At 59.5% G+C, this 27,049-nt stretch overlaps 6 protein-coding genes across 13 annotated transcripts; 4 read left to right on the top strand and 2 right to left on the bottom strand.

Moving 5' to 3' along the window:
• The first annotated feature begins 621 nt into the window (after positions 1 to 621).
• oser1 (oxidative stress responsive serine-rich 1) lies at positions 622 to 4,112 on the top strand. Of its 4 annotated transcripts, none has more exons than XM_088422983.1 (6): positions 631 to 891; positions 1,731 to 1,824; positions 1,900 to 1,995; positions 2,659 to 3,153; positions 3,239 to 3,368; positions 3,451 to 3,612. In XM_088422983.1, exons 2-6 carry the CDS (start codon positions 1,748 to 1,750, stop codon positions 3,592 to 3,594), a joined length of 942 nt encoding a protein of 313 aa, XP_088279109.1. In that variant the 5' UTR covers positions 631 to 891; positions 1,731 to 1,747; the 3' UTR covers positions 3,595 to 3,612. The 4 variants fall into 4 exon arrangements, with proteins under 4 accessions (XP_088279108.1, XP_088279109.1, XP_088279110.1 ...); XM_088422984.1 differs by having other exon boundaries at positions 3,239 to 3,335; positions 3,451 to 3,609; XM_088422982.1 differs by having other exon boundaries at positions 622 to 891; positions 3,239 to 4,112.
• Positions 4,113 to 4,907: 795 nt separating this feature from the next.
• sdc4 (syndecan 4) lies at positions 4,908 to 8,263 on the bottom strand. Of its 2 annotated transcripts, none has more exons than XM_088422993.1 (5): positions 8,118 to 8,263; positions 6,189 to 6,378; positions 6,074 to 6,120; positions 5,363 to 5,573; positions 4,908 to 5,250 (listed from the first exon to the last, which is right to left on the bottom strand). In XM_088422993.1, exons 1-5 carry the CDS (start codon positions 8,211 to 8,213, stop codon positions 5,099 to 5,101), a joined length of 696 nt encoding a protein of 231 aa, XP_088279119.1. In that variant the 5' UTR covers positions 8,214 to 8,263; the 3' UTR covers positions 4,908 to 5,098. The 2 variants fall into 2 exon arrangements, with proteins under 2 accessions (XP_088279119.1, XP_088279118.1); XM_088422992.1 differs by lacking the exon at positions 8,118 to 8,263 and adding an exon at positions 7,390 to 7,932.
• Positions 8,264 to 9,411: 1,148 nt separating this feature from the next.
• uqcc1 (ubiquinol-cytochrome c reductase complex assembly factor 1) lies at positions 9,412 to 13,752 on the top strand. Of its 3 annotated transcripts, none has more exons than XM_088422987.1 (9): positions 9,412 to 9,909; positions 10,771 to 10,863; positions 11,262 to 11,369; positions 11,442 to 11,514; positions 11,583 to 11,640; positions 12,542 to 12,650; positions 12,817 to 12,894; positions 12,968 to 13,081; positions 13,425 to 13,752. In XM_088422987.1, the coding sequence occupies exons 1-9, from the start codon at positions 9,826 to 9,828 to the stop codon at positions 13,557 to 13,559; spliced, it is 852 nt and encodes a 283-aa protein (XP_088279113.1). In that variant the 5' UTR covers positions 9,412 to 9,825; the 3' UTR covers positions 13,560 to 13,752. The 3 variants fall into 3 exon arrangements, with proteins under 3 accessions (XP_088279113.1, XP_088279115.1, XP_088279114.1); XM_088422988.1 differs by having other exon boundaries at positions 9,422 to 9,909; positions 10,771 to 10,848; XM_088422989.1 differs by lacking the exon at positions 10,771 to 10,863 and having other exon boundaries at positions 9,413 to 9,909.
• Positions 13,753 to 14,262: 510 nt separating this feature from the next.
• Positions 14,263 to 16,257, top strand: dynlrb1 (dynein, light chain, roadblock-type 1). Its single transcript, XM_088422995.1, has 4 exons — positions 14,263 to 14,426; positions 15,504 to 15,579; positions 15,768 to 15,935; positions 16,017 to 16,257. Exons 1-4 carry the CDS (start codon positions 14,424 to 14,426, stop codon positions 16,058 to 16,060), a joined length of 291 nt encoding a protein of 96 aa, XP_088279121.1. The 5' UTR covers positions 14,263 to 14,423; the 3' UTR covers positions 16,061 to 16,257.
• Positions 16,258 to 16,784: 527 nt separating this feature from the next.
• Positions 16,785 to 19,142, bottom strand: eif6 (eukaryotic translation initiation factor 6). The gene is made up of 6 exons (XM_088422991.1): positions 18,016 to 19,142; positions 17,864 to 17,949; positions 17,596 to 17,771; positions 17,354 to 17,530; positions 17,098 to 17,282; positions 16,785 to 17,041 (listed from the first exon to the last, which is right to left on the bottom strand). The coding sequence occupies exons 1-6, from the start codon at positions 18,120 to 18,122 to the stop codon at positions 17,032 to 17,034; spliced, it is 741 nt and encodes a 246-aa protein (XP_088279117.1). The 5' UTR covers positions 18,123 to 19,142; the 3' UTR covers positions 16,785 to 17,031.
• Positions 19,143 to 20,306: 1,164 nt separating this feature from the next.
• Positions 20,307 to 26,253, top strand: sack1c (scaffolding CK1 anchoring protein C). 2 transcript variants are annotated; one of them, XR_015866578.1, is made up of 6 exons: positions 20,307 to 21,088; positions 21,405 to 21,572; positions 21,644 to 21,768; positions 24,603 to 24,827; positions 24,923 to 26,030; positions 26,070 to 26,253. XR_015866578.1 is itself a non-coding variant. In XM_088422981.1 (5 exons), exons 1-5 carry the CDS (start codon positions 20,498 to 20,500, stop codon positions 25,728 to 25,730), a joined length of 1,917 nt encoding a protein of 638 aa, XP_088279107.1. In that variant the 5' UTR covers positions 20,307 to 20,497; the 3' UTR covers positions 25,731 to 26,253. The 2 variants fall into 2 exon arrangements, 1 of the variants encoding a protein (XP_088279107.1); XM_088422981.1 differs by having other exon boundaries at positions 24,923 to 26,253.
• Positions 26,254 to 27,049: the final 796 nt, after the last annotated feature.

Below are 27,049 nucleotides of genomic sequence, written 5' to 3' on the forward strand. Positions count from 1 at the left end.
GCCAGAGGACGTCACGACCGTCGGTCGCCTCCTTCTCGGTCGCCTCCTTCTCGGTCGCCTCCTTCTCGGCGCTCCCCGGCGGGCTCCCGTCCGTCCCCCGCGGGATGTTTTTAACCATGCGCCGTAGATATTTGAATAGATTGAGAATCCGAGAATTTAACATTCTCGGATGTGGATCCCGCAGCCCTTCTATGCGTTCACCCCGAACAAGTCACGTTCACGCCTCCGGCTCGTCCACCTGGGACATTCTAAGAAACTAATATTGTTATAATACATTATAATAGGATATCGCAAGTCGCAAACCCGCATCGGAAGTCAACACCCTAATATTAGCTGACTGTTGGTGGCCGAAATGAGCAAAATCAGGTTGTTCCACTCCTGGTAAATTGGCTTTGATATGCCACAGCGTTGCCAATTGAGTTGCTTTTGATTGCACGTGCGCGATCCTAAGAGGGCCCAAGGCAATAAATATGTGGCCCAGGGGCTCCTGTCTATAATCCCTGGAGTCGGGACGGACCGCGACCCGGAGTCAAGCGGCCGCCCGCCCGCTTCCGTTGCGGCCGATTCATCCCTCATCTTCGTCGCAAAGCCTTTCATTGGCCGGCGCGACAAACGCTGGGGCGGCCGTGTCACGTGACAGCTGGCGCCCCGTGACGTCAGCGTCCGCTCGGGTTTGTTTTCGTGTGCGTGACATCAGCGGCCGTCGACGCCGTCGCGACAGCCGCGTCGAGTTCGTCTCGCTCGCCTCGTCCCGAGTCGTTCTTGCGCGCTTGAAGCGAGCGAGCGCTCGGTCGACGGCGTCGTCGTCGTTAGCCGCCTCGCGCTAGCCCGCCCGCCCGCCCGCCCGCCAGCCAGCCAGCCCGCCAGCCAGCCAGCCCGCCGCGAAGAAGCGTAAGTCGTTCGCCTTCGCTCCGGTCGTTCGCCTTCGCTCCGGTCGTTCGCCTTCGCTCCCCGACAGCGTCCTAGCCGACTAGCTAACTTTAGCCGCTAACGAGTAGGAAACGCTTTGCTCATTTTCGTCGCCCGGGACGACGACTCGAGTTGCTTGGGGGGAGTTAGGCCCCGTCGTTTTCGTCCGACTCCTTTCTTTGATCGTTGCCGCCGCGGGCTGCTTTTGTGCGCCGTCACGGGGCAAGGTGACGTCACCCGAGCGAGCGGGACAGAGTTGGGCTTCAACGAGCGAGCGCTGCGCTCGTGTGCGCCGAGGAGCACAAGCGAGCAGGGGCCGCAGTGATGCCGGGCCGGGCCGGGCCGGGCCCTGGCAGTTCGTGCGTCCCCTGACATTTCGCCATTTTCGTGTCATTTCCTTCTCCGGCTTTGGCCTTAAAGGGACAGTGTGTCACATTTCCACGGCTTTTCATTACGGGCAGCAGGAGGTGCTGCATTTACCATTGTCCGTAGCTAGAACAGACTTGGCAGCCTATCGTTTCATGATAACGAGACCTACCATTATATTTCAAACATATTGTCGGTTAAGCATACGTTTATTTGCAAGTTTTCGAAATGTGCCATCATTCAATATGTTCCCTTTTTGTGAAAAAAAAAAAAAAAAAAAAAAGTCCGATCCTTACACATTGTCCCTTTAACACACATGGGGCGGACACGATGCGCAGCCGCCGTTGTTTTCCTTGCAGAATGCCTCCATCCACCCTGGCCTGCTGTAAAGCTAGCCGCCGGTCATGTGCCGTTCCTATCCCTCCCTTTTCAAACGTTGCGCCTTTGTGCGGCAGCCGGGCGCGGGTCCAGCATGGCGGCAGACGGCCCGGAGCGCGAGGAGGAAACTCTGCGGACAGCCTTCAAGAAGCTTCGGGTGGACGCCGACAGGTGGGGGGACCTTCCCTCCGGACGCCGGCCGCCGGCGGATGATGATGCCTCCCGTGCGTGCGCGTGCGCCCGCAGGACGGCGGGAACGCCTGGCGCGCGGGAGACTCCTCGAGCGGCGGCGGTGCCGCCGCGTGACGCCAAACACGGTGCATCCAAAGACAACTGGCACAGGTGAGCGGCGTCGACTTTTTCCTAAAGCCGACCCGGTTAGCGCCGCCCCAAGTCCATTTACGGTGAACGGACGCGTTTGACGATCGATCCTGGGCGGAGGCTCGTCGCATCGGGGCGACGACAATGGCCTCCCGGCCCAGAGGGCGGACCGGTCAACTTTCCGGAGCGCGCTCGTAGCCTTAGGAATTCCTACGGGAGCCCGCCTACGGCCGGCATCGTCGGCGGCTTTTGACTCTTATCAGGCGGGGATCGTTTGAGGCCCCCGTTGGCGTCCCGTTCAAATCCCGATGGTCCGCTCGGCCAAGAAAGAGCCGCTAAGTCAACTCTCGATGCGGTCGGATCGAGGCGCCGGTCAAAGAGGTGGCCTCGTCCCACCTTTTTATCCGACGTGACACGAGAAGCGAAAAAGGCGCCAAGGAGGCGGCCCGGCGAGGTGCGTCGACCGACGTTTCAAAGGCCGAACCCGCCTTTGACCTCGCTTTAGAAGGTCACGCGACAAGGCTTGGGCGCCAACGGGATGCCTTTGGAGGATTCCGGTTGATGCCGCACGTAGGTGCGAGCGCCGCGCCGGCCCGGACCTTTGGGTTCCTTTCAACGGCCCGCGTTGGCGTTTTGCCGCCGTCGGCACCTCCCCGGCCTGACGCGCCCCCTTTGTCTCGTCAGCTGCGTGAGGAAAGCGTCGCGAGGAGCCAGTCGGACGCGGCGCCGCCGGCGCTCCAAGTCGCCCGTCCTGCACCCGCCCAGGTTCACTTACGCCGCCGAGCCGGGACCCGCGCCGCCCGGTCCCGAGGCGCCCCCTCCCGAGCCGGCCGCCGAGGACCGGGGAGGCCCGGCGGGCGTCTCGGCCGACTTCGGCCTTTGGTCCCGGAGGCGCGGCGCCGACCCGCGCTCCTGCCCGCGCTCGCCCTGCGCCGACCGCCCGGAGGCCGGGGGCCGGGCCTACTCCTTCACGGGACTGCGCGACGTCGTGTCGGAGTGCCGGCGGCGCGGCGGGCGGCGGGCCCCGCCCGTCGGCCCCGCCTGCTCGCCGGCCTCGCCCCGCTCGTGCTCTTCGCAGGCGCTGGTCTCGGTGGACGACGTCACCATGGAGGACCTGGCGGGGTACATGGAGTTCTACCTGTACATACCCAAGAAGATGTCGCACATGGCCGAGATGATGTACACGTGAAGCCGCCGCGCTTCTATAATAAACTTGGGTGTTTGCAGCCTGTCCTTTTTGTTTTTACCCCCGACTCCAAACTAGGCGTCCGTATGGTGGCTGTCCAGTAGCGTTGGATTTCCCAAACCAAAGCCGTATATTCTGCACTTTGACCGGGCGCGGACAGGCCACCCTTCGAAAAGTAGGGGCATCGGCGGTCGGCGCCGGCTCCGGGGTGAGGCTTAATTACCGGGGTCGGCGCGGTCCGGTAGTCCTGAGGCGGGAGTGGTGGCCCTTCTCTGCTGTTTTTGCCCCAGATTCCGCTCCGGGCCGCGCTTGGGCCGGCTTCCGCCGGAGCGGCTCGGGGAGGACGGGCGGCCAGGGAGCAGGTTGGGCTCCGTCGGACTTTCTTGGGAGCGAATCGGGCTTGGCGCCTTTGTCCTCCTCCTTTCCGGCGCTAGAGAGGCAATGGCGGTCTTCCGCTAAGTACCATGTGCGCATGCAACTAAAGGTGTCGGTGACTCGTCCCATTTTCCGCGCTCTACGTCTGTTGCGGGACAAGCGCTTGGCTGCCCGTCGTCAACTCCGGCGACGCCAAAACGATGAAAATAGTTCCCAAATACCCGAGGCCGAGTCGCTCTGAAGTAATTGCCGCACGATCGGTCGTCGGCGCGCGCGCTGAGTCGCGGTCCGGGGAACGCGTCGCCCCTAGCGACCGCCGCCAGGGAGAACCGAGTTTGAGGGGATGCGGACCGTGCCCGCGGTCGCCGCGAGGCCAGTCCAAACACAAAGAGCTCATTGTTGGCCGCAGCCAGCCCTTCCCTTCCCTTCCTCCGCGCTAGCTCATTAACAGTCATTTGCTGGCGCCTCGTTTTTTTTATATATTAACCGTGAGCTAAGGACGGACGGCTGATCTCACAAAATAAGCATGTCTGTTGAGCTCAGGACGGATGAACGACCCTTTATAGTTAGCATGTCGGGTACCCAAAAAGTGCTTGCTACATCGAGACACACGTTTTGCGTTCTTTGCGCTAAAATTTTATTTCCACAAAAAAATGTCAACAGACAGATGCCCTTGAGCGCCGTGCTAACAAATGCATGCCTGTCACCGGAGGTCAAAGTTCAACGACTAAAAACTCGACACAAATGGAAAAACGACAACCATGTGACTTTTCGCGTCTACTGAGAAAACCCAACTAAAAAGTGGTTTGGTTGAAATTTTTGGTAGACGTCGCACACGCACATGTTGCTCCCGCGCACAACTCCACCACGGCAAAATACTAGCTAACCGCCAAAACAAAGAGAACCCCTTCTTTTCTTCAAAGCGGCGGGCTCAATAGCCAAGGGGAAAGGAAATGGCTACGCCGAGCCAACTTGCGGCCGCCTCGCCTCGCCGGGGGACGGGGCGGGGCTACGCGTTCACGAAGCCCTTTCAGTTTACGCTAAGCCAAATAGCAGGTAACTTCAGCCAAGACCAGCATCTCATTTTTTGTCCAACGGCAAAGCCGAAACGGCGGGCAAAGAAGGAAAGGGCGGGGCCAAACGCATTCAGCAGCCTCGCCAGTTGCCGCCCCGCCCCCGACCAAGCCCGCTGGTATCGCTCCTTTGACCATCCTGATAGTTACCTGCTTCGCCTCTAGCATTACCATGCTAACTTGTGCCATTAGTGCAAGGATGTCGTCAGCTGCGATCTCAAATTCGCTCTGCCTCGAATCGCTTTTCGCGCATCCTGGCAAAGCGTGGTGTGTAGACAAAGAGTGTTGTTTTATTAAAAAAAAAAAAAAAAAAAAGCGCCAACCGCTTGACTGGAATAAAAGATGAGGCGCAAGCGGAAGAAAGGAGCAACGTCATCGTCCCAAAGGCCACATCGGCAATACAAAAATAGATTCAGACCAGCGTCGTGGCGCTAATGTTAGCTTAGCTTGCGCGTAGTGAATAAATAAGGGCTGGAGTGGGGGTGGGGGGCTAGGCGTAGATCTCTGCGGTGGGGGCCTTGGTGTAGATGGGCTTCTTGGCCAGCTCGTAGCTTCCTTCGTCTTTCTTCTTCATGCGGTGCAGCAGCAGCGCCACCAGCGAGAGCGCCAAGAGCAAGCCCACGCCGCCGCCGCAGATCAGCGCTGCAAGACACCGGCGATCCGCTCAACGCGTGCTTTCAGGTGCCGTTTCGTGAGCCGGCCGGCGATGGCCTGGGACCGGCGAAAGGAAAAGGCGAGCGCGGCGCGCCCTCACCTGCGAGGACCTCCGTCCTGGTCGAGGCCCCTTCGCCGGGGGCGGCGTGCGACATCAGCACGTCCGACGGGAGCCGGCCGCCCGGTCCGGGGCCCCTCCTCAGCGGGGGGATCTTGTTGTCGCGGGGCTCCGGGAGGTCGGGCTCCGGGAGGTCGGGCCCCGGGTCGCCGCCCGCCGCTCCCTCCGGGATCCCGTTGTCCGCGTCGGGACTCTGTCGAAGGGCCGGAGGGAGGACGCCGTCTTAGCGGGATCGTCGCGAGCGGCGGGGTGCAACGGCCCGCCGCGGCTTTTCCAAACTAATCGGCGGCGGCGGCGGCTCGTTTTTGCCCGGCTTTGGCTACGTTTCCGCGGCGGCCGGTTCCCTTTTTTTGCGCCCCCGGAAAACCTGTATCTGATCTTTTAACGGCAGCGGCAACCATCTTTGGTCCGGTTGCTTTTGTGACCGACGTGGCGCAGACGTCACAATTCTGCGCTCAGAAAGGCGCGAGCAGCTTGGAAATTAAAACAACAGATGCAAATATTCGCAGCCGTTGGCCCGTGGCCGGGTATTCCACCGGGGCACCCGTCGCGCCTATTCTGCTGCGCGTGACGTCGATGCGAACGAGACAAATTTTCGGGCCAATTAGCATCAGCACGCAGCGCGCTTTTCAGGGGTACTTGAAGACGGCCCCGGCCGCCAGGGTCTGACGCCGATATCCTCTTCTGGCTTACCTGGGTGGGCGGCGGCCAGTCCCGTCCGGGAGACGGGCGCTCCCTCTCTGCGGACAAACACAAGGGTGAGATTGCGCTTCGAGTTTTCGGCGCGGCCGCGGGAACGCCGACGAACCGGCGGCGGCGCGGCCCGATCCCGACGCCTCGTCCTCATAAGCTTCGTAGTCGTCGTACGAGTCGTCGTAGTAATAGTCGCCGTCTCGCCCTTCCTCTTCCCCGTCGTCGGCGAAGCCAAAGTCTCCCGACGACTCGCGGCGGCGGGCGACGGCGGCTTCCGGGGGCATCCACGTCTCCGTCTCCCTCACCTGCCGGGACACGACGTCAGCGCTGAGGGCAAGCCTCGGGCCGGGCCGCGGCGCTCCGCCTCCTTCCATCCGTTGCGCCACGGTCGCTCGCAAGCCGCGATGCCATCGTCTCGTTTTCGGGCCGTACGCCATTTCACCTAGTGTGCCCTTCGCCCGCTTTGTTGTTTTCCGCGGGAAATAAAGAGGCAAATAATGCGGCCGCAGGGACTCGGAGGAGGGTTTCCGCAACGCCGCCCGAAGTGTTAGAAAGCGTCTTAGAGAGGGAGAGCCCCGAAGCGCTCGGCCTGCGAGTATTGCGGCTCTCCGCGTGAAAAAGGCCTCCGTGTCTGTCCGTCCATTGAGAGGCTCTCCGCGCATCTATTGAGACTCTTCCAAGTGTGCAAAATCCCCCCGAGGGCCGGCCCAGGTCAGCGGAGGTCACATTCCACAGAGAAGGCAAAAGGAGCCGCCAAGACAAAAGGAGGAAAGCACCAGGAACGGATGGACGGACGACGGAATGCGGCACCGTCGCCGTCGCGCGTGCGTGCGGGGAGCGGGGTCGTTCCGCGCAACCTTTGCCCTTTAGTCGACCACAAACTTCTCCGGCCTGTTTACTCCCACAGCCTTCCGCAATCGGCTCACATTCAACTTGCAAAAAGTGCAAACTTGAACAACTTGCCGGGGGCACAAGCGGGTCGGAATACCCCCTCCATCTCCCGCGCGCGCACACGAGGACAAGCGCGCGCGCACGTCCAAACAAGGACGTCCAGGCTCCAGCTAAAGTCAGTGGGCAGCGAAACGACTCGCTCGCTCCCTTCGCTCGACCGACGGCCCGGCCATCTCATCGGCTTCCGCAAGAAAGGCAAAAGTGCGGCCGGGCCAAAAGGCAAAAGTCCGGCCGGGCCAAAAGGCAAAAGTCCGGCCGGGCCAAAAGGCAAAAGTTCGGCCGCGCCAATAGGCAAAAGTTCGGCCGGGCCAATAGGCAAAAGGCGCGAGCGGACGCATCGGGATCTGCATCGGCGACTCGCTTACCGACTCGGAGGCGACGCGCAGAGACGACGACCAAGTGGAGAACAGGAGCAGGAGGCCCAACGACGAAAGCTTGGAAAGCTTGGGCCACTTTCCCAAAGGTGACATGTCGCCTTCGCAAACGAGAGGACAAGTTGTTGTCGTCGCGCGCGCGCCACTCAAATTTGACTGCCGGGCGACTTTGCTCGACTTTGTAGTCTTTGGCCTCTCGTCTAACTTGTGCCCTCGCCGCTCTCCGCCAATGAGCGCTCGGCTAGGCTGCCGACGCCACCGCCATCATTTCCCCTAAATGTGTCGCGGCCTAGGCCGGCCACGCCCCCTCCGCGCCGCACTCCACAGTAAAAGCGCCGATCCCGTGCCTGACTTGACTCCCTTTCTTTTACTTGCATTTCCAACTTGACTCGGTTCTCTGCCGCGCCGCCCTTCGGCGTATGCGCAACGTGGAACGCGCTGTCAACGGCTACGCGTTCACTACTTCAATACGAAACGGACGGGGAACGTCAACGACGTGATAGTGACGAAGACAAGAACAACTTCAATTCGGCATACCGACAGCTCATTAGAATATTTTGCATCCGTCTCGCTAAAACACGCGAGCATTCGTTCGCTCACGGGAACGCCTTCAAAATATACATCCATATTTGTCCCGTACATACACAGTCAGTCGGGTGTGGGTTTGTGGGTTTGGCGGACGGACGGACAGACAGAAAAAAGAGAAAAAAGACACTCACGCTTGCCCACACGCGCGCGGAGAACTTAATTGCCTCTGGGGCATTCCAAGAAAAGTTGCGAAACGTTTCGGATGATCGCGAGTGAGTCATCGGCATTCGGACTTTTATTTTGGCGGAAGAGCAGCCAAATTCGCGCAGGACGGAAATTCCACGCGCACGTGACGTCACTTTCCAGTCACAATTTCCCTTTTCTTGTCCTAACAGGTCCACGATTTTGTCTTTGACTTCCTTCGGCTGACGCAAATTTCAGCGGAACAAGGGGGAAGCCAAATCAAAACGCGCCGTGCTCAAGTGTCTTTTATCACCGCCTTGAAAAAGGGGGAACCTCGTGTTGCGCGTGCGATATCTGAGCAGGAAGAGGAAATTGTTTTCAGGTTGGATGACGCGATTGCCGTGATGTCATATCTACGTAAAGCCAGGCCTGCCTTGCATCGACAAGGGTTCACCTCCCTATGACAACAAGGCGCAAACGCGAGTGTTTCAATGAAGACCGCGGGCTCGCGCATTTGATCGCGTGAAGAAAAATTATTGGTGGATCTCAAAAACACATCTGTATTAACTCCAATATATTTGAACATTTTTGAGACACATTTCTCGCCGTCGGGGGCAGAGAAGGGAGAGGATACGTTTAGGTGTGAGAGAAGACTAACCCTAACTTTTGAGGGCAAATCGCCTGGTCAGTCGATGAACAAAGTGGGGCCCTTCTACGCACTCGCCGATCGTTGAAGGGAGGATTTTTGTGGACGCCGAGTGTCAATGCGAATTGCACATTTCATCTCTTCATAACCAGTTAATTTGAATAGTTCCAATCATGGATGTGGAAAAGATCACACATTTCAGGTTTCGTTTTCATCCAGATGCCTTTGAAAAAACAAACGAATTGTGTGGATGATTTCAGGGATTCGGTCTCTATTTTTCATAAAAATGGTCCTAGCGTCAGCAAGTCGATTAGTAGCCAGCTGTCTGCCGAGCATTGCCGGGTTTTCGTAGTTTTTCATAAGAGTCGATGACATTTCTGCAGCTGCAATAAAAAGTTAGGGTGAGCTAGGGCATCTTTTATTGATACTTTTACTACACGTCAATGAAATGAAACCAGACCCCTTTTGCGAAAACAAGTGCGTAACGTAAACTCAAACTCTACCGTATTGAAGATTCTACTTAAAAAAAAAACGGTGAAAGGGGCTCTGTGTAAAATTTCCAGCGTTTTTCATGACGGACGGCAGGAGGTGCTACATTTACCATTGCCCAGAGCCATAACAAACATGGCCGCCTCCGGAGATGTGTCTTTTCATTTAATAATAGCTAGACCTACGATTATATTTAAAATATGCTCTTGGTCGTTAAGAAGACATTTATTTGGAAATGTATAATCAATTTATTCCTTTCGAATGAAAAACGGTCTAAATCTTCAACGCAAACAGTGACGTTCGTTTATTGAGAAGCTCCCAAGGCATCCTGGCAAAAAAAAAAAAAAGAAAAGCACACCGATAATGTTTGTGATAGTGTCTTGGAGCAACATAGCCTTATTGTAGCGTTGCGGAAGTGGCGACCTGACTTCGTTTCCGGTCGGACTCGAGAGCGCGCTGACAGCCGTGCTTAACCGCAGGTGACATTGGAGCGGCCGGACAGGCGAGCCAGCGACGCTCGGCACCAGTCGGCCTCCAAAGGTTCAACGCGGCCCGGCTCGACCGGGGCTTCCGCGCGGGTCATGTGGGCCCTGCGGCTCGCGTCCCGGCGACCGCTGCGGTCTCTCCTCACAAGCGCTGTCGGAACCGACCTCCTCTCCCACAAGGTTAGCCTAGCCTAGCCTAGCTTACCTTAGCCTAGCTTAACTTCCTTACGTCACGCCTGACTCGACGCGGTTCGCTTCTGACTCGGTCACGTTCGTCAACTCGGATCGGTACAAGCGACGAGACGCCCTCAGTGATGTCGCCTTTTGCCCATGCTTTTAACGGTACCCCGCGAGCCGAGCTTGAAAGTTACTTCGCTTCCTATAGCATTTGCCCGCTCATCACTGATGTCAGGATTACTTCTACATTGTTAAGCAATTCCAGTCTTGAAATAAAAGGGAGGCAAAAAGCACTCATTTCAACTGTTAACAGAACATCATCTGAAAGCCTCCAATTGTACAAATGCAAAGGCATCGAAATGTAGTCCGACATGGCAAGTACGCCAAAATGATGACGATCGCTTCGGTGTCGGCCGTAGAATAATCAAACACGTGAGTTGTTATACCGCGTCGCGTGGAATCCGTTTTTCAGTCGTGGCGCATAAATAGCTTATTAAAAGCTTATCGTTGCGCAAAGGCGTTACGCGGCACAATATGGACTGGACGAAACGAGAACGTTTCCGCCTTTACCGCCGGCGTATCGTGGTCTTCATCCGGAGACCCGGGCGGCGCCCGACCTTGGCCCAAATTGCTGTCAAACGTAAAAAACGTTGAGGTCGATTCGTGGCACGCTCGATTCTTTGGGGAATAATTCCCGAAGCGGATGAAGGCGGCGGGCGGACGACCTCGCCAGGGCGCTTGGCAAACAGGTGAAAACCAAACAAAAGCGCCAAGTCCCCTCCGTGTTCCGTGGAAGGCAAAGGAATACGCCGACGGTTGCCAGCACGCGTTCGTTTGTCTGACCGGCCGTCCGTCTGTGTGCAGGTGTCCTCCGCGGGCAAGGCCGGCGCGCCCGCCTCCACGGCGACGACACGCCGGCGCTCGCTGCACCTGGCCGCACAGGTGCCCTCTTTTCCGGTGTGGAAGTCCTTCCGGATGGACGCGCGCTCGCGCTCGGCACGCGCCGTTTTCCCGGGAATAGGCGCGGGGGAGGCGGGACCTTTGGTCCGTCATCTAGTCCGGGGCCGGGGAACGCCTAGGGGGCCCCGCTCTGAAAACACCTTATTGGCGTGATCGGGATGGCGGTCGGGCTCGGGATGGCGGTCGGGCCCGGACAGAGCTCGCTAGCATTTGTCTCGGGTGTGATGAGAGAGGGCTCTCCGGGGAATGTTAGGACTTCGCCACCTCCGATCTTGTCCACGCGCTCAAATCGTGTCGTGTTTGGGAAAGCGCGCCGATCGGCGTCAGCGTGCACCCGCTTCGACTCGGTGAATCGGCACGCGGGCCTATTTTCTGAGTGTGTGCGCGCGTCCTAGATGTGCAGCGTGAAGGAGACGCCGGCGCCCACAGAGGAGGAAGTCGGCGGTTTCACCAAACTGATCGAGGCCATGGGCTTCACCGGACCCCTCAAGTACCACAAATGGGTGAGGCTCCGCCGCCGCTCAGGAAGCTAACCGCCGACGGGCGACTCAAGGCGCCGTTCGGCCTGCACGCAGAAAATCAAGATCGCCGCCTTGCGCATGTACACGTGCTGCGTAGAGAGGGTCAACTACGACGACTTCTTTGACAGTACGTAGCCTCCGTCGAGGCCGGCCGGCCGGCCAACGTTGCCGCTAACGCCGCCGCTTTGGTCTCAGGATGCTCGCTGCCCGACACGCTCAACTCCTGGTTCCTGGTGGCGCAGCTGCATGTGTGGTGAGGCGCGGGCACGCTTGACACCGACCCCCCGAAAAATGGAAAATGACCACTGGAAAAATGGAAAATGACCCCATTGAGTCGGGCCGCCGCTAAGGCGAAGTAGGGGCGCCGGGCACGGGCCCGTATCAGCTTCGGTAAAAAGCTTACATTTGTGCTACGACGCGGCGCACGTTGTAGATGTGCCGAGTGGTCGATATTTTGTCAAGGAAATATGTCCTGTGTTCCCGTTGGACACGGTCTTTTATTTTTCACAAAATATTGACTACTCGGCACATCTATAAATGTGTACGTCTCGTAATACAAATGATTAAATGACCCAAGTGAAGCAAAATAGATGGGCGTTCTTCTTTGGTGGCAAGTCGCGGTGCCGCACCGCCGGGAAGCTTTTGAAGACAAAGGCCTCGTCCTTACTACACGCATGTCCCGAAGATTACGTTAAAAAAAAAAAAAAAACACGGAAAAAACGGCTGCTGCCAGAAGGTGCGCGACGCGCCACGTCTTGATTCCGATAGCGTCTCCCGGGATTTGTCCAAATTCAGCATATTCGTTGGTTTTGACACGCAAAGGTGTCACGTCGGCCAGAGCGCCGCCCCGAGATGAAGCAAAAGCGCTCATGAGCCGCTGCGGACCGCATCAGCGTTGGTTAAAAGTTTGACTTCCTTTTTCGCGGCACGATAAACGCTCAGCGGCCTAAGCGGCGCACGGCATACGCCGGTGAATGACGAGATTTCTCTTCATGCTTTGACTGGGAAAAGGCGCGCCTGTGTGGCGAGGGACCCCGTCGGGTGCGGAAGGCCTTCTCAGGCAAAAAGAAAAGCCCGCTTTGCGGTTCGACTTGAGTCGAGTTTCCAGCCGGCGATCTGACTTTTTGTATGCGGCGGATCCGGTCTTCCGGCAGGATGTGCCTGGTGCGCATGCGTCAGGAGGGTCGAGCGGGCAAGTACATGTGTCGCTACGTGGTGCACTCCATGTGGGAGGACGTGGAGCAGCGCAGCAAGATCATGGGGGTGAGTGAGACGCGCGCGCCCGGACGTTCGCCTCAAGTAGGATTGACGCATCCCATTTGAAACGCTCGGAGCCGAAAAAAAAAGGCGCGCGAGCCGACGCCCCTTTCGGCTCCCGGGAGCCGGTGGCGCCGTTCCCATCTTGAGCGCGGCGTTTGTCCGGCCGCAGATCGACGCCATCCATCGAAAGGAAGCCCTCAAGTCCATGACGGAGACCTTCTACGCCGCCCTGTTCGGCTACGACGAGGTAGCCCGCGCCCGCCCGCCCGCCCGCCGGCCGGCCGGCCGGCACCCCGTGACCCGTTTGCGGGTGCGCGCAGGGCATCCTGTCGGACGACCGCATCTTGGCGGCCGCGCTGTGGAGGAACCTGTTCAACTGTCAGTGCGAGGACTCGGCGCAGCTGGAGCTGATGGTGGAGTACGTGCGCAAACAGGTGAGCGCCGTCGCCGGAGGGGCCCCGATGCCGCGACCCCCGCAGTCGTTCCGAGCGAGCTCGAAGTCATGACGTGTGACTTCCTCGCGGGCTTCTCAGTCAAAGTCTCGTGCGAGCGCGAAAGCGACGGAAAGCCAGCAATTTATTTCTCCCAACTCGAAAGCTGCTTCCGCTTCCCAAATGAGGAGGCCGCATGACAAACGAAGGGCCCTTTTGGGTTTAGGCCTCGCGCGGGCTCGTTTTCAGCCTAGCGCGCAGCCGTGCCTTTCCAAGAAGACTGGGGGAAAAAGAAAAAAAAAATCTCTGACCCGACAGCATGTTCTCGCGCGCGTCTGCTTTTCAGGTGCAGTTCATCGACTCGCTGGACGGCGAAGACTTGCTTTTGACTGGAGAAGTCAAATGGCGCCCCCTGCTGGAAGAGAATGCTCAGAGCATCCTGAAAGTGGCCACGCCCACGTACAATGACGCCGGATTGTAACGAGGACACTCCGTTGTGCGTTTTTCTTGCCCGCTCCGTTGACAAGTTTCCTTTTTGCTCCCACGTCAGTCGAAATGGAATCAAACTTGCTGCGCTCGAGTCAAGCTGAGGATATTTCCACTTTCACCCGCTTTTGTCTGCCATTTGCAAAGGAATATGTGTGTCCGGTCAAATAAAAACAGTTTCTGTGTAAGTCCGCTTGTGCCCCGCCTACTCGGACCCACAAAGCGCTTTCCAAACTTGAGACGTTACCGCACGGTCGCCGAAGATGATACTCGGCGATGCTTTGGCGAGGTCCGCAAAAAGCCTTTTGGCCCAGTTCTCCCCACAAATGTCTGCACTCGAGGCCAGTCCACGCGAACGGCTCTTATTCGGCCTGAAAGTGCAAAATCACCATGGCGCGTGCTCAACACGCTTCGCGGCACACTTTACTGTAGTGCGACTATCTCGAGAAGAATCGAAGGCGCAAGAAATGACTGACCGGCTTGAAGTGGCGAAAAGGCGGACGTTCGTCAACTCGAAAAAGTACGACGTCTCAACTGTAAAAACGCGCTCCTTAACGATGGGGCGTCATCGTCGCGTTGGATTTTGTACGTAGGTGACGTAATTGTTCAGGCGCTACGGTGACGTCAACGCTCGTGTCGATCTCGCGTCAGCGACGTCCTTGTTTCCGTCGGGCCGAGCGAGGCGAAGACCGGTTGTCGAACAGGTAATGTGTTCCGCTCGCGGCCACCAGGGGGCGACGCGTCGTCTCCGAAAGCAGCGGGAAGACGAGCTCCGCAAGACGAAGAAGTCCGACCCGGAACTCCGCTCTCCTCCTCGTCCTTTTGTTGACGCGAGAATCTTTGCAGCAGAGAGCTCCAAATGGTAAGAAAGCATCTCGCGCGCCGTGCTCTTAATTTGCTATGTGTACGCCGGCCGATGTCATGAGCTCGGTCGGCGTCGTGTGACGTAAGCGCACGTAGCTTCGGCAGTCTTTCTTTGCTCGCTTCCGCGGGCGGGCGGGCGTTGTCCCGTTCTTTCGCACGACAGCATCTCTCCGTCTCTGGAGTTGCTGCCAAAGCGGCACGAGAGCGAGTCGCATTTCCCGTGTCCAATGTTGACAGCGTGATACCAGCTCGCGATAAATTCGCCTCCTTGATATTCCGGACCGACACCAGTAGCCCGAGTACTTTCACGAGCTACTAAAGCTTAGGCAGATATTTTGCGAATAAAAGCCTTTCCTTGTTCGGGGCTGATCTGCTCTCGCCAGCGGTCAGCCCCCAAAGCACAAACGCACGCACATTTGAAGCTCCAACTTTATTTTGGACGTCAACATCACCGCAGTGTGAATCCCTAAGCCAAAACATCGGTCCCCCCCAAAAAGCAGGCGAATCGTAGGTCAAACCCAACGGCCAAAATAGACGCCTTTCCGAGCGAAAGAGCTCTAGTGGTGAAACAGGCTTACTCTTGTTTCGATGGGACGGCTCCACAGCGCCACCTCTCCCATGCGCTCGATCCTTTACCCAGCCCCGATGGCCGAACCCCCATCGATGCCGCTGCCGGGCCGGGTAAGGTTTAGGGTCGGTCAGCCGCGCTCGTTTAACGCGTAGCGCGTCTCGGATGCGCCTCGTCTTTTGGGTGTACCCTGAACGCGCCCGTTTGCACTCACGTTGGTCGCGGCGCGAGGCCGAGGCACGTCACCCAAAAGGCACACGGACGCACACGGGAAACGTTTTGGTTAGCCACGCACTGGTGGTGCCCTCCGAACCCCGACGCAGTCCTTTGCAACATATTACGTGCGGGCCGGCCAAGGGCGCCAAACCCCAATGGACACAGACGAAGCTTCCGTCAGCCGAGGCCGCCGAACGTAGAGGTCAAAGGCGGCGTCAGAAGGCCGCGTGAAACTTAACGACCTTGGTACTCAAGCGCACTGCACGTCGGTTTCTTTTTGTTGTTGCGCAGGCTGAAGTGGAGGAAACCCTCAAGAGAATTCTGAGCCAGAAAGGAGTCCAGGGCCTCATCATCGTCAACTCGGACGGTGAGCGCGCACCCGCCGGTTCGGGGGGCGGGGGGGTGAAATTATTCCGCGGGCAGCCTCACTCGTAAGGTCGCCTCCCGACGATGCGTCCGCGCCAGCGCTTCGAGGTCGTGGGCGCCTATCGGGTCTGTGGCTCGCTCGCAAAAGATGGCGCTTGAGGAAAGCTCGCGCGCGTGCGTGCGACTCAGGCATCCCCATCCGCTCCACGCTGGACAACAGCAGCACGGTGCACTACGCGGGCCTGATCCAGCAGCTGGTGCTGAAGGCTCGCAGCACCATCCGCGACATCGACCCCCTCAACGACCTGACCTTCCTGCGACTGCGCTCCAAGAAGAACGAGATCATGATCGCGCCAGGTGGCCGCCGCCGCCGCCGCCGTCGGGGCGTCGCTACGGTGTTTGGCCGCCGCGCTGACGCCAGCGCTTCCTTGTGTGCAGATAAGGACTATTTCATGATCGTCATTCAGAACCCGTCGGACTGAAGGAGGGCCGGGACGCCGCCCGCCCCCGCGGACGAGAGCTCGTCGCCCCCTTTTCCCCTTTGCCCCCGCGGACGAGAGCTCGTCGCCCGCTTTTCCCCTTTGCCCCCGCGGACGAGAGCTCGTCGCCCCCCTTTCCCCTTGGCTCCCGCGTCGGCTCCTCCCTCTCCCGTCAGCTTTCAATAAATGATGCCGACAAGCGTGTCGCTTCGCCTCTGAAACGGCCGGGGCGCCGCCGTGGCAAGCGGGTCGCCGGAAAACCTTTTAAGTTTCAGATCTATTCATGGCACGGTTTAGGATTTTGCCTGGGCACGGTTTAGGATTTTGCCTGGGCACGGTTTAGGATTTTGCCTGGGCACGGTTTAGGATTTTGCCTGGGCACGGTTTAGGATTTTGCCTGGGCACGGTTTAGGATTTTGCCCGGGCACGGTTTAGGATTTTGCCTGGTGAAAGCCCTCACTGGGGGAACGCGAATAAACGGCCTCAGCTAGGCGCAAACTCGGCTTAAAAGTAAATGTGCTTTATTTCTATAGGAACACGGTGTACAAAAACAGCCGGTGAGGAGACCTTATCTATGCCCTCACATATAGGGATTTGTTTACATACCGTTTGGCCAGAACATTTTGGAAAGTCAACACAACATTGCGCATGCCACGAATTGCACCGATTCCTCAAATGGTGAAATGGTTGCATAGAGCGGCGGAAGTGCATTTCCCACAAACAAAAGTTGAAAAGCGGACCGCTTGTTGTCCGTGTTTTTATTGACGTGAAAATCTTGGGGTCAGCGGGTGAAAAATGAAGAAAAAGGCCACAGGGTCGATGACGTCACACCGGCCGGCTTTTGAAAGCGCGCAGCGCGTCGGACCCTCGTCGGCGAGGGCGGACGGGGCAACTTGATGAGCGGGCCATCTCGTCCGAGCGCCCCCGGAATGGCCCCGAGTCCGGGAAGTTGACGCGTGCGCCCGCCGCTTCCCCTACGCCATGCTGCAAACACACAAGGGCGTCACGCGGGCCGCGCCGGGAAGGCGAGGCGAGCGCACCTGTCGATGAGCGAGTCCCGCATGGAGGCGGTGATGGCGGAGGGCCGCGCGTCGTCGCCCAGGCCGAAGATGCTCTCGATGACGGACATCTCGGTGCTGGTGGTGTCCAGCCCGCAGAAGGCCGACCAGTCGTTGACCACCATGCCCGCCGAGATAACCTCGCTGCCCCGGTTCACCGTGCCCGTCTGCGGCACGCGAGCGCCCGTCAGATGCGGCCGGCCCGCTCGGCTCGGCGACCGGGGCCGTGAGCGCTCACCACCAGGGGAACCTGCAGCAGCGACGACAGCTCGTCCTGGTCCTCGATGGACGTCTTGGGGTGCACCAGGCCGCCGCGGTTGCTGAAGGCGCAGTACGAGCCCACCAGAACCTGATCGGCCACCGTGTGGCGGAACACCTCCACCTTCAGCGTGTCGCACAGGACCTCCTCCGTCTCCTTGGGGGGGGGGGCAAAGGGGGAGTAAACGGCACGAGGCGGCTGCCGCGAGCGCCCGCTCTCACCCTGTCCAGGTCCGGGTGGACCAGCGCCACGTAGTCGTTGCAGGCGATGACGTTGCCGAGCGCCGACAGACGCTCCTCCACTCGCTGGATGCTGACCGAGGCGGGAAGGCAGTTCCGGATGTGTTGCAGCTCCTGGTCCGTGGCGATGTTGGGAAGCAGCAGGCCGTGACGGTTACCTGCGACGGCGGGCGAGCGGAAGTGACGGCAGGCGCCGGGATAGGCGAGCCGCGCGACCCGCGCGACCCGCGCGACCGGCAGCTCCACTCACCCACGCACATGCGTCCGATGATGCGACATCCCGCGATTGACGCGTGCACCACGGGGATGCTCTCGGACAGCTCGCCTTCGAACACGCTGGGGAAAGGGGGTTAGGGTTAGGGTTAGGCAAGCTTAGGTGACGTCACTCGGCGCCGCGCTCACCTGTGAAAGTTTTGCGCTTCGCCGATGGCGACCAGGCAGTAGGCGTTGGTGAGTTTGGCGAAGCAGCCGATCTCGTTGTTCTTCTCGAAGGAGACGCGCACGGCCATCGCGCGGCAAGCGGCCGGCGGACCGGAGAGGCCGAGGACGAGGCCGAGGCCGAGGCCGAGGACGAGGACGAGGCTCGGCGTTAGCACAGCGGCAAGCGAACCGCTTGAAGGCGGCGGGCTCGCGAGAGAAGCCGAGCGGCGCTGAGCGTTGCGGGGCGGACGAAGTCGACTCCTCCGATCTTCGGCGACTTGCACTCCTTTTCCGCGATCTCACGTGTTCGCGTTCGCTCCGCTTGTGCGCGATGACGTCACGAGGCCTGAACCGGAAGAACAACCGTCGGCAGTCGGTCTCTTCCGCCCGTAATGGTGGCGAGCTCGTGTTGCGTTGCAGTGAGCGACGGTCAGACGCTCGCGTCGAATCCAAAGTTATTTTCGTTCCGTCGAGCCAAGACTAATTTTTTTTTTGTCTTCTTTGAGGTCCTCGAAGAATCACGTTAAAGCGCCCGGCGCTCATCGAGCCCGCCCCAAGGGCCCCGAGATCCGCTCGCGCAGGCGCATTCGAGTTTGCGCTCGTTTGTTCCCTATCCCGGCCCGCCGCGCTTCTCGTTGGTTCCCTTTGGAATCTTAGAGATCTTCTACGTCCGTGTTCGCGGGCGGTGCAGACGAGTCATTACGACGTGCGCTTCCGTTGCATTGTGGGCGCGCTGGTGTTTGTGCGCGTGTGTATAAGAAAGAGCGGCAGCCCGGAACAGGAAGAGGCGCTCCGCCTTCCCAGTGCGGCGTCAAGCCACGTCCGAGCCGAGCCCGTCGAAAGCAGGTCGGACTTTTTGCGCGGAATATTACCAGGTCACGCGTGAGCGATTGACGATGACGATGACGATGTCATCGCCCGCAGGAGTGACGCAAGATGGGCGGACAGCAAAGTCAGCCGGCCAAAGAAGAACGAGACGCGCCCCGGTCTGACGTAGCACGATCGCGAGGTCAATTAGCGGGCTTGTTGAGAGCCCCGTCAAACGCGTCGGTGCTGTCGGGAGAGCCGCCGCAGTGCATGATCGGGAACAGGAAGGTGGACGACATGCGCTTCCTGATCTCGTGCACCAACTGGTACTGATGACCGCCCCCTCCAGCACGCACCCGGCCCAGGGGGTTTCATTCCGCTTTTTTTTCCGGTCACGATTCTGTTTGATAAACGGGTATGAAAATGTCGCAGAGGCGGAATTAAAGCAGGAGATCTGAGGGATTCGAGGCCTGGTTTTTTTTTCTGTCCACATCCGTGTGAAAGCTGACACCGTGTTGACTAAAGAGGCGGAGCGGCCACTGCCTTTATTTTCATACTCTTTATTTTTATAAGCAAATGAAGAGCAAACGGCGCGGAACACGTCCTCCGCACACAATGTTGACAGGGTGCCACGTGAAATTCTTTGACCATGAATACTTGTTTGAAAGCCTCATCTGTTGAACGACTCGGTCGGCCTGTCGCTTTTGGCCATTTTTGCAAAAGCTTGTTCTTTCCTGTCAACTCATCGAATCCCATTTCATTTGGGCTTCAAGTCGTATTCCAAAACGGCTTTTCCCAACGTTAGTGTTCACTCACAAAACTAAACCCTCTTTACTCCATCTTGAATGACGGAAAAAGACCAGTAGGAAGTGATCACAAAGCTTTGGACGTTGCTTTCCAAAGTTTGCACATGCTTTCTTTGGGGGGGAAAAAAAAGAGCAAAAAAAAAAATGAAGGGCTCCAGATGAGAAATCCTGTCCGAAAGCAGAGGATTGCGCTCACGTGCCGGCGTCACTCTTGGCGTGAACCCTTTCAAAGTTTCTTCTCTCGGTATGGTGAAGCGGGACTGACGGAGAGGTCCGCCAGCTACATATTGGTCCCTTTGCTTTCTTGTTGATGGTTGTGACGAGATGATGCAGGCTCATCTTTGATTAGAAACTTTTCCAAATTGCATTGTCACTGACGAAATGTGAATTTTCGTACATCGCCCAGACTTCCGGGGAGGAAAACCCCGTGTGTGACAGGAAGGTGGGGCTGAGCGGGCGGCAACGTAAGATGGCCGCCTCTGGCTCCGCTCCCGGCGGCGTCGGTCGTCCAAGCAAATGCAAGTACAGTAGCAAATGCAAGTACGTACAGTAGTTGGTAGTCGGGCGGGCAGGGCACCCCCACCCCCACCCCCACCCCCACCCCCCACTACAAGAAAAAGCCAAGCGCAGCCAATCATTGCTCGGGGCTCCCGCATTTCACGCGCCACGGGAAGAAATGGCTTTTACTGCGAAAGGGCCCCCAGCGGAAGCGCGCGAGGCGAGGGCGCGAAGGGGCGGGGCTCCCCGACTCCCCTGCCAAGTTTCTCCGCAGGTGATCGGGAACCCGCCGAGCCACGCAAGCGGGCGCAACTTCGGCAAACGTCGGACGAGAGTTTGCGCGGCGGGCAGCCATGAGTTCGTCGGAGAGTCTCCGTCCGGCCAGCGGCGGCCGCAAGCCGCTGGGCAAGCTGGCGGCCCGCCTGGAGGAGCTGAAGAGCCCGTGGCGGCAGGTGTCCTCGCTGGAGCTGAGCCACAACGAGGCCGCCCGCCTGGCCACGGACGCGCTGCTCGAGCACGGCGAGCGCGAGTACCGCCGCGTCCTCACCGAGGAGCGGGAGCTCGGCTTCCTGTCCCAGGCCGAGATCCGATACATCGAGCGCCACCGGGAGCCGGAGCCCGGGAACTCGGGGAGCCGGGCGGCAGGCGCGAGCGGCCCGCCGGCGGAGGCGGAGGCGGAGACGGAGGCGGAGGCGGAGGGACGGCCCGGGCCGGGCCGAGGCGAGGCCGGCGAGCCCGGCGAGGCCGGCGATGACGTCGCGTCCGAGCTCACCTCCGGCACCTACTTCCCGACGATGACCGACGACGAGCCGCCGGTCCTGGAGCTGGGCTGGCCCGACGCCCCGCTCAGGTACGGGCCCTCGGAAACGCAGATCTACTTCCAGAGGGACAAGACCGTCAACGTCAAAGACAGGATACGCTCGCTCATCAACAAGGCCAAGAAGGTAGGCGCACTGGGAGCGAGCGCTTGCGCTTGCGCTTGCGCTCGCGCGACTAGATCAAAGGCTCTAGTGTATGTCGGCTCCAAAGCGCTGCCCACGGCAGACGCCGCGGCCTCGTGAGAACAAGGCTTCTTTTTCGTCCCGCCTTACTTTGTGGCTGCAGTACGTTGGAACGAGCTCGCTTGGCCGTCACGTCTCCGTTTGCACCTAAGCGCGTCTATCGCGCGCGGTTGCTCTTGTCCGACGCCATCCCTCCCTCTCCCCTCTCCGCCTGGCCGGCCGGCTTTGTTGGTGACCCGCGGGTGCGCGTGCGCCGCAGGTGATCGCGCTGGTCATGGACCGGTTCAGCGACGTGGATTTGCTGTGCGACCTGATGGAGGCGTCCGGCAAGCGCAAAGTTCCCGTCTACATCCTGCTGGACCACAAGAACCTGCACCTGTTCACCGACATGTGCTCCTCGCTGGACGTGCACGGCGTCAACATGAGCGTGAGTGGGCCTAGCCCCGTCCGGGCCCCGCCGGGCCCTCCCCCGGCTCACGCTGGCCCTCCCTCCGGCAGAACATGCGCATCCGCAGCGTGTGCGGCGACACCTACTGCGCCAAGAGCGGCAGGAAGTTCAGCGGACAGGTGCTGGAAAAGTTTATGATCGTGGACTGCGAGGAGGTCATCGCCGGATCCTACAGGTCGGAACGCGCTCGCGAGGCCGCCCCCTTCCGCCCCGGCTCTTTGCCGCTTCGCGCCTGCCGGAACCCGGGGCGAGGCTGCCGCTTGAGGAATTTCAAGCTCGCCGGCCGGGCGTGTCCGCGCCCACGTTCAGGCGCGGGCCGGGCGCGCGAACCCGATCCGACCCGTTTGCTCCTCTCGACGAACGCCGAAGCTCGAGAGCGGGGCTGGCCAACCTTTTTGAAAGCGGGCGCTACCCCTTTGGAACGCCAAGGGCGCCGCTTTATGTGAGGGCGCCCGTCATCGTGTTGATGATTTCTCACGATAACGAAGGGAGAGCTGGAGTAAATATGCCAACGCGGTGAAACGCCTCATATACGGCATCGTATGGATAAATGAGTGCAACCTTGCTAGAAAATCACAGTGTTCCATCGCTTGTGAGCTACGAGCGGGCTACTCGTTCGATCCTCGGCGACCCCCGATCTCGAGCGTTTGACGGGGGGCGGGGTTTACGAATATCCGCTCTTTGCTGTCGACGGCGCGCAAACCGAGACGCGCGCCCGGGCCGCGTCACTCCCGCCCCCCGTTCGGCGGTTTCGCCAACGGCCGCGTCCCGTCCTCAGCCGCGGACACGGCCGGAGTGCCGCGAGCGACCGCGACCGTTTCCGCCTACTTGAAAGTCCCAAACGCTGCGTCGCCCGCTTCCGCGAACGCCTCTTCGCTTTGCTTCTTTTCAATTTGTCCTTCCGCACATGAGCTTTTGCTCTTAAAGGGACAACGTGTACGATTTCGAGAGTTTTTCGCTACGGACAGCAGGAGGTGCTGCGTTGTGTCCGTGGAGACCGCCGGAGGAGTGCCACCCTCCATGCGATACCATTTCACCGTAACTAGACCTACCGTCGTATTTCAAACATACCGTTGCTCGCTAAGAACGCATTTATTAGCGACTTTTTGAAATGTATAATCGTTTATTCCCTTTGAATTAAAAACGGTCTAAATCTCACCCGTCGTCCCTTTAACGGCGACGCGACTCATTTGGCAGCTTTCGCTTTTGAAAAATGTGTGAATTTTTTTTAAGGAGAAAACACCTCGAGATGAACATCGGCGGAAACTCGCGCGCCGACCGGCTTAGCGCTTCTGTACTCGGTCCCCTCGTTGGCACACGTGCGCGACCTGAAAGCGGCGCTATTCAGCGGCGCGGTTGCGGACCTCGCGGGAGTCTGGGAGCGGGTCTGGGCCCGGGGTTGGCCGGGAGGATGGGCGCGGTGCGGTTGGGAAGCATGAGGAAAGCGTGCCGTTTTGGGCTTGCGCGGGGGCCGGCTTTGCGGCGGTCCTCGGGAAATGACGGCGCGCTCGCGGAAGGCCGCGTCGCTGCGGCCTTTGACGTCCCGAGAGGCCCGACGGACGGCCGCGCTCGTCCGCGAGCGAATGCGCAAAAGGAAGCCAAGAAGCGCGGCCGCCTTCCCGTGGGTGGAACGGACGCGGGTTTCCAATGGAGTTGTGGAGTCGCGTTCCAAAATATTGGAGCGGCAAGTTTGTTTTTGTCATATACCCAGCGCGTTCTTTGCTTTCCCGGCCGGAGGCGGCGACGAGATAAAGGTGGTGGTTTCTATGGCGCCGCGCGTGAGGCGACCGGGCTTTTCTCCCGGAAGCCGGCCCGGACCGCGCTCGGTGGCGCCGTCTTTGCAGAGCTTCGCGTTCGTCAAGACGTCTCGGGGGTCCGGCCGCGGATCGGCGAGCCCGGCGCGGCGCGTCGCTTCCTCAAAACGACGGGCAGGAATTTGCTTCGAGGAGCCGTCATTCCGGTTGCTCCGGCTTGGCGCTGGCGCGGGGCCCGGCCGCCGGAATCCGCGCCGGCTCGTCAGGTCCGACGCGCTAGGCGGAAGACGGGGCCCCGCGTCCGCCTTGCCGTCCCCTGATCCGGGCGTGCTCCGGTCGCGCCTTGGGACGCTCGAGCTTACTTGAAGTTTGCTTCTTCAACACGACGTCGGATCGGGTTGACGCGAGTGCGCGTGGCCGGTACCGAAAAGTAGACCTAAAAGTCCGTCTTTATCCTAAGACTTCAACTTAGTGGAGATCTTCAAGTACGCTCGCCACTTGTGTCCGGCGTACAGACAAGTCCGAGCAAGCGCCAAACGATACGACACCGGCCGCTCTCATCGCCCATTTCCGCTCCGGCGAATGTCCCTTTTTTTTCTTGGGTCTCCGACTGAAGCAGCTCGGGCCGAAGGGACAGACGGCCGCCTGTGTTTTCGAGCCGCGATTTGGATACGGTGTTTCCGTAGCTCAATCCTTTGACGCTCCGCGTTCGCAATAAGGGGAGCCGCGTTTTGCGATTGGGATGACGTTTTGCGCTGCGGCGACCTCGCTCGTCCTGCGCTTCATTTCGCATCATCTTCAAACGCTTCCGCTGTGAGTTTCTTTAGCTCCGCTCGTGGATTTTCTCCTCCTTTTTCAAGGCTTTCGCGGCTGGCGTCGGGCCGACGCAATGGCCGCGTCAGTAAGAAACGGCAAGTTCGGTGGAGCGTCGGTCCGGCGCGGGGAAAGGGATGAATGCCTTTTCAGCGCTTTTGATGGCCAGGAGAAAAGAAACGAAGCCGAATGCCACAATTGAGGTTTCGGCCCGACGCCAGCGATGCGCGCGCCCGATGTCGAGAGAGTCATCGGTTCGGCGTTAAAAACGAGCGGCTGCGGCTTTGTATTCGGAACGCTTGGCGGATATCTGGGAAGAGGCGAAAGGAGGCTCTCGGCCGACGCCGGTCGCGGCGCTCGGCGAGATTCGAGCCGCGACGAAAGCGGCGCGACGTCGCTCCCGGACTCAAAAGCTTCCCGTGTGTGCGTTTGACGGCCGTAGCTTCACGTGGCTGTCGGCGCAAGTCCACAGCAACATGGTGATGCATTTCTCGGGGCGCATCACGGAGAGTTTCGACCGCGAGTTCCGCTGCTTGTACGCCGACTCCCAGGTCGTCGAGCGCTTCCGCAACGAGGAGGACGAAGGGCTTCCCTATTTGCCGGCGTACCAAACGCCGCTGTTGGCGGGCTTCACGTCGCTGGTCAAGGCCAACCTGCTCGCCGACAGGTACGCTTCGCCGTCGTCCCCTTCCGTAGTTTTGTTTATTTTTTTGGGCGAGCGCCGTCTTTGTAACGGCCGGCCGCCGCCGGTCTGCCCGACAGGCAGCGGCCCGGCTCCGACAACTCCAGCAGCCCGTCGGGCAGCAGCCTGTCCAGCGTGAGGGCGGCGCCCGGGCCCACCTCCAACCCCATTTACAAGGTGACCCAAGGTCAAGATAAAGCCGAGCCGCTCGCCGCTCACCTCGGCCTGGAGCGGCGCGGCGCCGGGCGGCGGCTCCAAAACCTGGGGCCGCCGCACGTCCCCTCCAACGGGGCGGTCAATCACAGCCCGCTCGTGGAACGGCGCGCTCCGGCCTACGGGCTGGAGCGCGCCAAGGCCAACCCGGCCGACATCATGTGGGCCCATCGGGGAGGCAAGTTCCAGGCCCTGGGACTGTATGAGCACAAGGTCAACCCGTTTCACGCGGCGCCGCCGGCTCGCCTGCGCCGGAGCCGCACGCCGCCGCTCCCGGAAACCAAACTGGGCGCCGGTCACAGGAGCTCGTCCAATCAGCTGCTCCACAAACTGTCGGACTTCTTCCTGCCGCCGTCGGGCAAAGACCACTTGGCCCGGTCGGACTCGCCTCACGGCACGGTGGCCTGGGGGGGTCCCGACCTCTCGCAAAGCGAGCCCGAGAGCCAGCAGGCGCCCCCGCCCCCGCCCCCCTTGCTACACGTCTCCGGGCGGGACCGGAGCGCGGAAGGGGAAGGGAGCGCCCGAGCGGAGCCGGGCGGCCAGCCCGACCAGATCACCAGGCAGGACCAGAAGCGCATGACGCTGGGTCACAGCAAGCTGGATCTGGTCAACCAGTACAACAAGATGAAGACCAAGCAGGTTTACAGTCGCTTTGAGCTCAAAAGCTCCCAGTGACGTTTGGGAAAACAACAAAAAATAAACAAAAACAGACCAAAAAAAAAAAAAAAAAACTTCCATTCCGTTCTTCTCAGGTGAATTATTGCATCCCGGCCGTAACCGGGCGGGACCGGAGCGCCCAACGGGGCCGAGGCGGCCGGGCGGAACCGGAGGCGCGCCAGATGGTGCCGACGGGCGCGACCGGGAAAAGGCTGCGCCGGTTTGCGGCGCCTTGCGTTTGGCGGGTCTAGGGAGGCTTACTGTACGTCCGGCGGCAGCCGGCCTTTTGAGACACTTATCCGCTCTCGGCCGCTCGTCGCGCTCCGGCGGGCGCGGGCAAACTGGGGGCCCCTTAAGCCGCTCGATCCGGGCCGCCCAACATGGAGAAATGAGCAGTCGGGAGGAGAGCGATAACGTTAATATCTCAGTGCTTTAAAATAGCAACTCTTAGCAATAAAATCAAAGCGCCCTTTTCATTTAATTTTCACTTTCTGTAAGAACCATTTCAATCATCAAATAAATACATAGGCCTTGAAAAACACTTTTGCTGATTTTCTATTGGAATGAAAGTTTTTGAGACATCAACTTTGCTTACGTTTTTCATGACTCGCTCGGGCGTATTGCCAAGCGCGATACAAATTGCGCCGCCAGCAAAACGCAAAGGCGTGACGGCTTTTGGGCCCCCGAGGGGCACGGGGTCAACGCGCAAACTCCCCAAGCCGCCCGTCGACCGTTGGGTTTGCTCGCGCAGTCGTTCTTCTTGACTTACTTGCCCTTTGACCTTTGCGCGCATTCTACATTGAACGCCCGTGCGTCTTTTCTTTTTTGGAGCTCTTCGCAAAACGGCAACGCGAAGCGGCGGCGCATTTCATCTAATTGCGGTCGACTCGTCTGGCCTTTCCGACCCCGTTGCCCCCGGTCGGACAAAAGCTGCGTTGATCCCCTCTGCGGACGAACCCCCCCCACCCGCCCCTTTCCCCCCAGGCGCCGCGTCGACCTTGCCGTTTTCTTGCTTAGCGGTCCGGTCGACAGGAAGCCGGACGCGGACTTCCCGTGTGCGAGTAGGCGCTATTGTGCGGGGGCGACAAAAACAAAGAGCGAGCTATTTATGGCGCGGGAGGTCCTGGCGCTCAAACGGGAAACGCGCCCAAGTCGCGCTACGTCGGCTGGGGGCTTGCTACTGCAGTTAGCTTTGGATGTGCTCACTTTACGACCTACTCACAAGCGCAAGGAGCAGCAGGTGCGATATGTACGATATATACAGTACAGACAGGATGATTGAATGATTTGGCACTTAGGTTTTCTCATGAATTCAATACACTAAGCAATTGCTTTTG

This window comes from Hippichthys cyanospilos, chromosome 9 (genome assembly GCF_059441005.1).
Source record: "Hippichthys cyanospilos isolate Australia breed blue-spotted pipefish chromosome 9, RoL_Hcya_1.0, whole genome shotgun sequence".
Classification (NCBI taxonomy): domain Eukaryota; kingdom Metazoa; phylum Chordata; class Actinopteri; order Syngnathiformes; family Syngnathidae; genus Hippichthys; species Hippichthys cyanospilos.